The sequence below is a fragment of the Phocoena phocoena genome, chromosome 10 (assembly GCF_963924675.1).
Source record: "Phocoena phocoena chromosome 10, mPhoPho1.1, whole genome shotgun sequence".
Classification (NCBI taxonomy): Eukaryota; Metazoa; Chordata; class Mammalia; order Artiodactyla; family Phocoenidae; genus Phocoena; species Phocoena phocoena.
The window spans coordinates 82391121-82401871 of record NC_089228.1 but is presented as its reverse complement, the minus strand read 5'-3'; the positions used below and the strand labels follow the sequence as shown (position 1 = coordinate 82401871).

Below are 10751 nucleotides of genomic sequence, written 5' to 3'. Positions count from 1 at the left end.
TATCATCTGAGTAGTTTCTGGTGTCCCCTCCCTGTCAATACCTGCCCAGCCAAAGGTAACTACTATTCTGACTTCTATTTTATGAACTTTCATAAGTTTCTTGTTTTTACCTTTCCTCATAGACGTGCAACTTTCTTGGCTGATTAACTCAATGAAAGACTCCCTATTTCTGGGAGACTCTACTCTAGGTACAGGATGCGGATTTGCCAACGTACAGAGCAATGATCGTAGCATTCACGTAGAGAGTATGCAAGTGCAATAATCAGGAAGTCTGTTTTCTCAGAGAAGTGAATAAATAAATAAATGAGAGGAAGAGAGACACACACAAAGAATGGACGAAAAGCAAAATTTTGTGATTTTTGACAATCCAAGTTTTAATGATCTGAAAGAAAAGGATTTAACTCTAAAAATTTTTTTTTCTCTTTTAGAATGACTTTTCTTTTCCCCTGATAAACAGAGGCATTTATGACCTCCATGACCACAGAACTGGCCTTGGTCTGGACCTGGACTCAGGATTGGGCTCTGGAATGTTCTATAGCCTAGAAAATGAACTGGTTCATGGAGGAGCATATGGCTTTGGACACAGGGTAGGCCATGGAGTGCACCATGAATTAAGCCACAGCCAAGGGGGTGGTTATGGCATGGATCCTGGCAGGAGTCATGGACATGGAGGAGGCCATGACAAGAGCCATGAAGTGGATCATAGAAGAGGCTGCCAAGGAAGACATAGAGGAAGGGGGAGTATGGACATAGACTGGATAATGCAGGGCGCTCTGGAAAAGGAAATATCGCAAAAGAAGGCGATCATGGAGGAGAAGGCAGTGGCCATAAAGTGGGTCAAGATGGGCTTCCAAAAGGTCTTCAGGGAATTGGCCATGGAGATGGTCATGAGCAAGGTAGAGATCATAGAGGGTTTGACCAACAGGGCAGCCAGAAAAACAGAGAGTGTTTCTGGAGGAGGCCTGCAGCCTCATCAGATTTGGACCTGAGCTCAAGTAAAGATTCTCCCTAAGCTTAACCATAGTTCAGAACCTCTTAGGAAGTCACAGTGACCAACTGCACAACAATTTCTCTTTGCTCTCCTAATGCACAAGTAATAACCTGTACCCTTTCACTTTGGAATTCTTTTCTATTTCCTCATGACGCAGTGTGACCAGTAGGAAGAAGGAAGATATGATTACAGCCTTAAAAAACACAGCTCATACTATTTGTGGCGGCAAGATGACTTGCTTCCTTGTTTATCTGTTTGAGCACTCTTTCCCCTCCTTTTCCCCTTTGTTACTGAGTGCTTACTATGTGCTAAGCATTGTACTACGTAATTTAAATGCACTATCATTTAACAATTTTGAAATTTGTAATCTTAAAACAATCTTTTGAGAATTTCTACTTTTCTGGCAATATAGTGGACAAGATGCATTAACCACCCCTCTTAATGAAAGCAACAAAAATTACTGGATAAAATACTGAAAAAAATCTTTGTAACTATATCAATCAGCTGGGTAGATAGTATCAATTAGCTGGGTAGATAGTAGGTAATATTTAGATCAACAAAAATCTTTGTAACTATATCAATCAGCTGGGTAGATAGTATCAATTAGCTGGGTAGATAGTAGGTAATATTTAGATCAACAACCAAGAGAAGGCAAAGACTCAGAGAGGCTGAAGCAGAGCTCTGAACCAGCTGTCACACTGAGGGCATTTGCCGTATCTGGTGAATTTAAGCTTACCTTCTCACAGCCTCTTAGCACTTAGGGTACAGGAGACAAAGTCCAGGACCTGCATAAGGGGTGGAGTCTAACAGGAGACTCTAAAGAAAGCTGAGACCTAAAAGGGTTAAGGTTTCAGTGTTTAAACTAGGATGAAATTGTGTTGCCCACCTTGCACATTGGCGACTGAGACAAACGTCTGTCTCTAAACTTGACCCTGAGTGGAGGGGAGTAAAAACCTCCCTTGAGAATTTGTAATTGCATAACATTCTTCATTTGGGTTTGCAGCTTCAAATCATACAAACTAGGTAGACAGAAAGCCATCTTTGACCTACACATGTCCTCCAGGTCTCCTTCATCTTTGGGAAGATTCTCCCTCCCCACTTCTTTGTCTCTTCCAAATGCTACATGACAAGTAAGGAGAAAATCACTGCAACGTGCTACTATTAAAATCTCAAAATACACTTGGCATCTATATACTTATGCTCTTCCTTTGTGCTTTATTGTTGCATGCTTATTATGCACCAAACACTGTGCTGCGCCTTTAAATACAGGATCATTTATTTCTCAGAACAATCCAATGAGGACTTAAATTTCTGGCTCTATAATGGGCTAGGTGTCTTAAAATATGCTGAAAAACTAAAAATGGTGTACTAAAAATTCTTCTTAAAAGTATCATTGATTCAGCAGGACAGTAAGGAATGCTAAAAGTAAAGACTAAGTTAAGGTAGGAACCTAAGGAGGTAAGAGTACTCAAGCCAACTTTTGCCCAACCAGTGAATTTAACCTTCAGGTAGCACAACCTCAGTCAGACCAACCCAGGTGAGGACTCTTGTAGTAGACCTTCACATAAATCTGAAACCTTCAGGGAGAGTGTAAACTAAAACCAAACCCACCCCAGGACTTCCCTGCTGGTACAGTGGCTAAGATTCCACGCTCCCAATACAGGGGGCCCAGGTTCAATCCCTGGTCAGGGAACTAGATCCCAAGTGCCGCAACTAAAGATTCTGCATGTCACAATTAAAGATCCTGCACGCCGCAACTAAAAGATCCTGCATGCCGCAATGAAGATCCCGCGTGCTGCAACTAAGACCTGGCGCAGCCAAATAAATATTAAAAAACACAAACAGAAACAAACCCACCCCTCCTCTAAGGAAATGCAAGAAAAATTGCCTGTCTCTAAACTCAGTGCAAGGGAAGGGAGGATGGGGGAAGTACCTCTTGAGAAATAACTTGTAACCACAATACTTTACATGGTTTGCAGCCCAAAATCATGTAACCTAGGTAATTCAAAAGAGCTCAAGCCTATAATTTAACTTAAAGGAATCTACAAGTGGTATTGCCTCCCTATGCTTGGCAAAAACAGGCAAATTCACTGTGGAAGATCAGAACTCACCTTGGGTTTCAAAGGACTTATTTAGATAACAACCCAAGAAAAATAAATTTACAGTCATAAATCTCAAATCACAAATGAGGCACCATGAGTGAAAGCCAGCAAGAAACAAAACAAAACAAATAGACAACAGGATCAGATCCGCAAAAACTATAGATATTGTCATAGCTTTATGGTTGTCTACTAATATCCATTATCCATCTTTGAAAATAGAATTCTCAAGTTTTAGTTGAGCACATGTCCACCCAGCAAAGGACTATATTTCCGTCTCTCTTGCAGCTTACTGTAGCTGTGTGACTATATTCTTATGGTGTGTTAGCAGATAGCAATAACTTCTCATGAAGTTAAAAAACAAGATAGAATTAACATACTTGATAATGTTAGGGTTTGAGCTGGGAGACAGGTAATAAGAAAGAAAGAGTTCCAAGGTCCTTGTATTGTTTTGAAGGAGCATAAAGATATTAATTACATTTAGACTGATAAGTATGCATGTAAAATTTTTTTAGGATATCTCTAAAAGGTGAAATCTGGATTTGAATTCAGGACCTCTGCCTCCAATTAATTCTAGAGGGAAGAAAAGTTTTCTTTCTTAGAGTGCTATTGGCTTTACAGCCACAGATTAGGATTGCTGGGAGTTCAAGACCCCATCTGTCACTGACTGGCCCCTCACACCTCAACCTCAGGAACCACCCATTACAGCCACTAGGCATGTAAGCCTTTCTTAGCACACTCTGTCCCTCCTGACTCTCAGACTGACTTATTCCAAGCTCCTTCATGCCTCCAGCCACCTCCTGCTTGCAGCTTCTTTCTAGCAGGTCTTACGTGTCGGGGATACCCATTCACCTATAAATAAACTACCTGAGATGTCGTTTCTTCCACGAAGCTTCTCCTCATTGACAGGGAATGGAGACAGCTGACTTCGGTCATACAGACTGTGCACTGGAACTCCCTTCAATCCCACTCCCCTTACCCTGGTCACAAGAAGCTTTCCCCATAAACTCCCCAACCCTCCACTCATTTGGGTCTCTTCAGTCATGCTCATTTAGCTGACTGTGTGTCCTTTCTGCTGCTATATCTGCATCCAGACCCAACTCGAAGTTCCTAGAGGACTTGGACTAAGTAAGTATCTCCCTCCCCCAACAGACCTGAAGTCTCAATGTGGTGCCCGTGGTATACCTTGCTGAGAGACGCTTCATTAAGGCTGATGAGAAGGAACATCTGGAGGATCTCAGGGAAGAAAACGTCCTATGAATTACTCTGAAAACAAACAAGATCGGAACCCCTATGGTTGAGAATCAAAAGGTGGCCCTTGTGGGAGTGGGGGAGGGAAGGATTGGGACTTTGGGATTAGCAGATGCAAACTATTATATATAAGACGGATAAACAACAAGGTCCTACTCTATAGCACAGGGAACTATGTTCAATATCCTGTGATAAACCATAATGGAAAAGAATATGAAAAAGAATATATATATATATATAACTGAATCACTTTGCTGTACAGCAGAAAGTAACACAACATTGTAAATCAAGTATACTTCAATAAAATTTTTAAAAAGGGGGGCCCTATACCACCCCTTTACCTGCTATGAGTGTGACAGGTGGCTTGTTCCTGCATATTCAACACTCTCCCCCACCCTCATCCCCCATGTGCCAGAGACCCCAAAGATGGCTACACTACCCATGGATCTCTCTTTTCCTGTTCAGTCATTGTGCACTGTTGAGTGTCTACTGCATGCTCAGCAATATACCGTCTGTCTTCTGTCCATATCCCAGGAGCCCAGATCCCTAGCTACTGCTCTCTTTGAGGTCTCTTTTTTTTTGATTCAAAGATGTTGGGTCCTACCCTTCAGCTCAGTCTATTAGGGCTTCTTCCGTACTAAAAGCAGGCACACAGGAGTTCCTGACCAGGAAACAAAGTCTTGAACTGGAACAGGTTTCTGGCCCTATTTTTGCCTCAAGGGTGGATCTCTTCCACTCTGACAACCTTGATCCCCTTATCGCATTCTACTTCCTGCTCAAACCCATCCCAGTGCCCTGCCTAGTATGATCATGTCATTCTCCTTTCTCACCTTCCTGTTGAACCCCAGTCTATTCCTTCCCAGGCTCAGTATTGTTTTGTTACCTGCTCATAGTTGGCAGAAGAAGAAGGCAACTTCCCAACCCCTCCCTTATATGAAGCTATAAAAGCTCCTGCAGCTCTTCCATGATAAAGAAAGAGGCAACAACATTGTGTGGAAGAAGCTCAAGAAGCCCAGGCATCCAGTCTCCCACCCCGCTAAGCTCCAGATTCTTTCCAAGAACACATACGTAGGAGAACCAAGCTCCTGGAAGCTCTAGCCTTTATCTCTTCACCTTGAACTCTCCTTTCTCAAGAATATTGTTCTTTGCCTTCTAGGTCTTGGCCACATTTGGGATCCAAGCATCATTTTTACCAGCCACAAAGAGGCAGATCAAGATGCAGAAAAGAAACATTTGCCTCACGTACTGGTTACTGTTGCATCTCCTACTTTTGGAATATGGTGAGTGCTTTTCTTTAAAGGTGGATGGTCTGTGAACTTTTGAGGGATTGTGGGAGATGATGACCGGCACTAGGAATAGCTGGTTCTCCGCCATAGAGTGAGGGTCATCATTTCACCCCAATCGCTTCAGTCTAATAAGGGATCACCTGGGAGGCAGTCAGAGCACAGTGGTTAAAACTGTGGACTCTGGTCTCCAATTGCCTACGTTTGAATCATGGCTCCATCTGTTACTGGTACACTTTGGGTGAGTTAACTTCTCCGTGCCTCCATTTCTGCATCTATAAAATGGTAATAACCTGTGAGATATGGCTGGGGTTTAAATATTAATAACAAGAAGAGTTGACCGTTACTTTAAAATATCACTCTTCTATATTGTAAAATCTTAATTTTTCTTGTGTCCTTAACCCCTATTCCACAATCAGCCTCAGTCAGCCTCAGGCCAAGGAGAAAAGGATTTAAGTCAAAACTAACTCCCTCTGACACTCTATTAAACACTCCTCGGGCCGTCTCCTATTGTGCAACTAGGAAGCATGACTTCTTAGAGAATTCTTTTTTTGGGGGGGGGGGGGTTGAGGGGGCAGTGCCACACGGCTTGCACAATCTCAATTCCCCAACCAGGGATTGAACCCAGGCCACAACAGTGAAAGTGCCAAATCCTAACCACTAGGCCATCAGGGTACTTCCCCGAGAATTCATCATTTTGAATCAAAATTAGCCCTCATACAATTTTTTTTTTTTTTTTTTTTTTTTTTGTGGTACGTGGGCCTCTCACTGTTGTGGTCTCTCTCGTTGCGGAGCACAGGCTCCGGATGCGCAGGCTCAGCGGCCATGGCTCATGGCTCACGGGCCCAGCTGCAGCATGTGGGATCTTCCTGGACTGGGGCACGAACCCGTGTCCCCTGCATCGGAAGGCGGACTCTCAACCACCGCGCCACCAGGGAAGCCCCACCCTCATACAATTTTGACTCAACTATTCTATTCTCCAAAACTTCTCAAATCAAATCCACTCCCTCTTTCACGTCACCCCTACTCTTGTTCATCTCAGTTTCTTATTTAGTTTTATTCATGATTCTAACCTTAACTCCAATTTGTACCCCATTGCAGATTTTAGGGGGCCTCCCCCAAATAGAGCTAAACTCTAATACTATGTTAGTTCAAATAAGCTACACACGTGTGGGGTGAGGTGCTAGGCGCTCATGTCCAAATTAATAGTAAAATGAGCCACAAATGAGATAAATTTTGTTTATCTGGGGAGGCTAAGCATCTTTGTCCTTCAAGGTAGTGAGACGCAAAAAATAGGCACAACCTTAACTCTAGCTGAGCCTTCAAGAAGGTGGAAATGCTTCCCTATACCTGTAGATCTTGATTTGCAGACCTTAATCCTGGGAGATCTTATATATTGAAGTTACATATAACTTGCTCTTTTCTAACCTTTGCCTTGTAATCAGGAGCCCGTGGAACTTTAATGCATATGTAATCGCCCAGATACCTAGGCCTATCTCAGACTCTGATTCATTTAGTCTGGAGTTGTTTGCCTAGAAATCTTTATTTTCAACAAGGTCCCCAGATAATTCTAATATAGGTGTTTTCTGAATAACACTCAGAAATATTTCCCAAGAAAGAAGCAATACCACTTTAATAATGAATTAATCAATATACACTAGTTTCACCTGGGTTCTACAACTCCTTTATAACACTTTTCATCTGTGTTGAATATTGTACAGCGATGATGGAATAAGCGTACTATCAGTGAAATTAGGTCATGTAACCCTGGTGTTGGGGGTGGATGTGGAGGGTGACTTAGCATGGTAGCTAAAAGTGCAGATTCAATGGCCTGGGTTCAAATTCCTGTTCTACTACTTACTAGCTGTACAAACTTGGGCAAGTGTCAACATTTCTAAGCCTCAATTTTTTCATCTTAGCTGTTGATAATAATACTATCTATTTCATTGGGCTGTAGTGAGCATTCAGTAGAATTATCTAAGTAACGAGTTTAACCAACCATTGAGCAGAAAGTAGATATGCTCAATACATGTCATCATCTATGATTATCATTAGGTGTAACCTCCATTAGTGGGAGCACACCTAGCCCAACTTCCAGTGAACCCACCAGAGCCAACACTGGATCCAGTGCAACCTCCAATGGGACTAGGACAGCCTCCAACACTATAGCCAGCACGACCTATGGTGGTACCAGCACAGCCACCAACTCTGGATCCCAAGTGACCTCCAGTGGATCCAGCACAACCTCCAATACTGAAACCAGCATGACCTCTGGAGGGACCCGCGCAACTTCCAATACTGGATCCAGCCTGACCTCTGGAGGAACCAGCACACCTGTCAACACTGGATCCAGCGCAACCTCTGGGGGGACCAGTACAGCCTCCAATACTGGATCCAGCCTGACCTCTGGAGGGACCAGCACAACCTCCAATACTGGATCCAGCCTGACCTCTGGAGGGACCAGCGCAACTTCCAATACTGGATCCAGCCTGACCTCTGGAGGGACCAGCACACCTGTCAACACTGGATCCAGCGCAACCTCTGGGGGGACCAGTACAGCCTCCAATACTGGATCCAGCCTGACCTCTGGAGGGACCAGCACAACCTCCAATACTGGATCCAGCCTGACCTCTGGAGGGACCAGCGCAACTTCCAATACTGGATCCAGCCTGACCTCTGGAGGGACCAGCACACCTGTCAACACTGGATCCAGCGCAACCTCTGGGGGGACCAGTACAGCCTCCAATACTGGATCCAGCCTGACCTCTGGAGGGACCAGCACAACCTCCAATACTGGATCCAGCCTGACCTCTGGAGGGACCAGCGCAACTTCCAATACTGGATCCAGCCTGACCTCTGGAGGGACCAGCACACCTGTCAACACTGGATCCAGCGCAACCTCTGGGGGGACCAGTACAGCCTTCAATACTGGATCCAGCATGACCTCTGGTGAGACCAGCACACCTGCCAATATTGGTTCCAGTATGACCTCCAGTGAGACCAGCATAACCTCCAGTACTGGATCCAGCACAACCTCCAGTGGGACCACCACGGCCTCCAACACTGGATCCAGTGCAACTGCAGGAGGCTCTGGTATACCTTTGACAATTGGAATAATCACAACTTCCAACAGTATTAGCACAAGTGCTGGAACTACAGTGAATGAAGGGCCCAGTGGGTCCCTGAAGCCATGGGAAATCTTCCTCATCTCTCTGGTCTCAGTTATAGTGGCTGTGGGATTCTTTGTTGGGCTCTACTTCTGTGTGGTGAGTGCCTAATATATAGGAAATTGCCTGGGGGGAAGGAATAGGGAACATAGGGAAATAAGGTATGAATAGTAGGGCCACCAAGTTAGGGATGAGTAGGGAGGAAAGAAAAATCAGGAGAAAGTTACGAAAGAGACATAGCAAGTTAGAACCAGAGGAGCCAATCAATGTGCAAAGGAAGCTATTGACTTGTGGGAAAGGGGAGCAAAAGAAGAAATAAAGACTGGTGGAAGGACTGCTGAATGAGGGAAATGGTTTAAAGGGGGAGAAGATTCCAGAAGGAGTCCCTGGTGAAGGCTTCTCGGGAGTGGGGGGGAATCCAATTCTGAAATGATTCTGCCTTCTTTTTCTAGAGAAACTCCCTGTCCCTGAGAAATGTCTTTGACACAGCTGTCTATCCACTCCATGGCCCAAACCTCGGCCCAGGCCCTGGAGGGAATCACACAGTCCACCACCGGTCTAGGTGGAGCCCTAATGGATTCTGGAGGAGACCAGTATCCTCAGTGGCCATGGAGCTGAGAGAGAGCCACAATGGGCTCTAAGAGGCTACTGAAGCCAGAGAGCCACATTCCTCACAGAGGAAGCCAGCCTGGGGGACCAGAGATCTGAGTGTCCTTTCATTCATCCCCAGGAGTCCCCTCCTAGCTTTGTTTGGGTCTCTGCCAGTGTTGGGAAAGACACTTCCCCCCTCTCTCTTGCTTTTGCCAGACACTGGAAAGAGGAGACTCTGCTGGTCATTTAGCTAAGAAATAAACACATACAAACTGTATCACAGAGAGAACCTGTGTGTGCACACGAGTGGGTGTCTGCTGCGCCGAGTTGAATTTCCCGGTTGTATGAGAGAACCCCATGCTAGAATCCACTTGGCGTTCAGAATCTCCACAGTAAAATCCAGAGACATCATCCATATCTGTCCCCTTTTTCTAATGCTTCTTGCCCCAAGCAGGAACCCTGTGCCCCCAAGAATCTCCCAGACTGAGAGGGGAATTGAATTGGGAGAGATGAGAAGGGAGGGCAGGTGCCCAGATCCTACCGGCTGATGGATTAAGCCTGTGGTAGGTAGAGATTATGTTCTAGCACATGCAGAACCCAGAGCGTGACAGGAGGAGGTATGCTGTTGGGTGGGGGGAGGGGCAGGGAGGGAGGTCACTCAAAGCCACAGTTTCCAGGCCGTTTACATTTGCTGTAGACCTGGGTTACTTGTAAGAATGAAGGTGTTGGTTGATACTCTCACTCTCAGTGCTGCCTTTGGAAGCAGAGAGAAAGTGCTTCCTGTTTTTATCAAGGGAAACACTTCCTGGCCTGCTAAGATTTCCATTCAAGAGGGTCATGGCAGAGACACCTGGGGTAAAGCCTGAGATTCTCATGAATTCCCCTCCCACAAAGGCTGCACATACCCCTTTCATGGTCTAGGATAGAAGGCTCTCTGATCCTACAGGTCTTGGAGGACAGAGGCGAGCTGCTTTGAAAGGCTGGGTTGCTCTGAATCCATGAGGCCAGTGACACGACTTCCACTGGGGACAGAGGCCTCAGGAGAGAATTAGCAGGTTGTTGGTGGGTTCACCCCAACTCACAGCAGTGGAAACTGCTCTGCCTTCCACCATTCATTGGGTTTCTCAAGTGTCAGCAAACCAGACGGTTGATCCTAGTCAGTGAGGCCATGCTGAGCCATGTACAGGTCCATCATCATCATCATCATTATCTAACCTACAGGGATCCAGCAACCGGAAAGAGAAGCTGAGTTGAACCCCCTAGAAAGTTGCCTCCCACTGGTGTGAACTGTGGAAAGCATAATGTGAAAAACGTGAAAATAAAGCAAGGGAGTCCATTTAGATAATTTTAAAATGTAAAACATGCATTT

At 45.0% G+C, this 10751-nt stretch overlaps 1 protein-coding gene across 1 annotated transcript; it reads left to right on the top strand.

The window, feature by feature from the left end:
• Nucleotides 1–743: 743 nt before the first annotated feature.
• Nucleotides 744–9432, top strand: MUC21 (mucin 21, cell surface associated). Its single transcript, XM_065885983.1, has 3 exons — nucleotides 744–832; nucleotides 7735–8890; nucleotides 9244–9432. Exons 1-3 carry the CDS (start codon nucleotides 744–746, stop codon nucleotides 9430–9432), a joined length of 1434 nt encoding a protein of 477 aa, XP_065742055.1.
• The last annotated feature ends 1319 nt before the right edge of the window (nucleotides 9433–10751 follow it).

What these genes read in the sequence shown, in the direction of transcription:
- MUC21 (XM_065885983.1), top strand. Translation starts at nt 744, where the DNA reads ATGGACATAGACTGGATAATGCAGGGCGCTCTGGAAAAGGAAATATCG. An exon ending in GAGAAGGCAGTGGCCATAAA is followed by an intron (nt 833 to 7,734) that starts GTGGGTCAAGAT and finishes TGAACCCACCAG; the next exon opens with AGCCAACACTGGATCCAGTG. An exon ending in TTGGGCTCTACTTCTGTGTG is followed by an intron (nt 8,891 to 9,243) that starts GTGAGTGCCTAA and finishes TTCTTTTTCTAG; the next exon opens with AGAAACTCCCTGTCCCTGAG.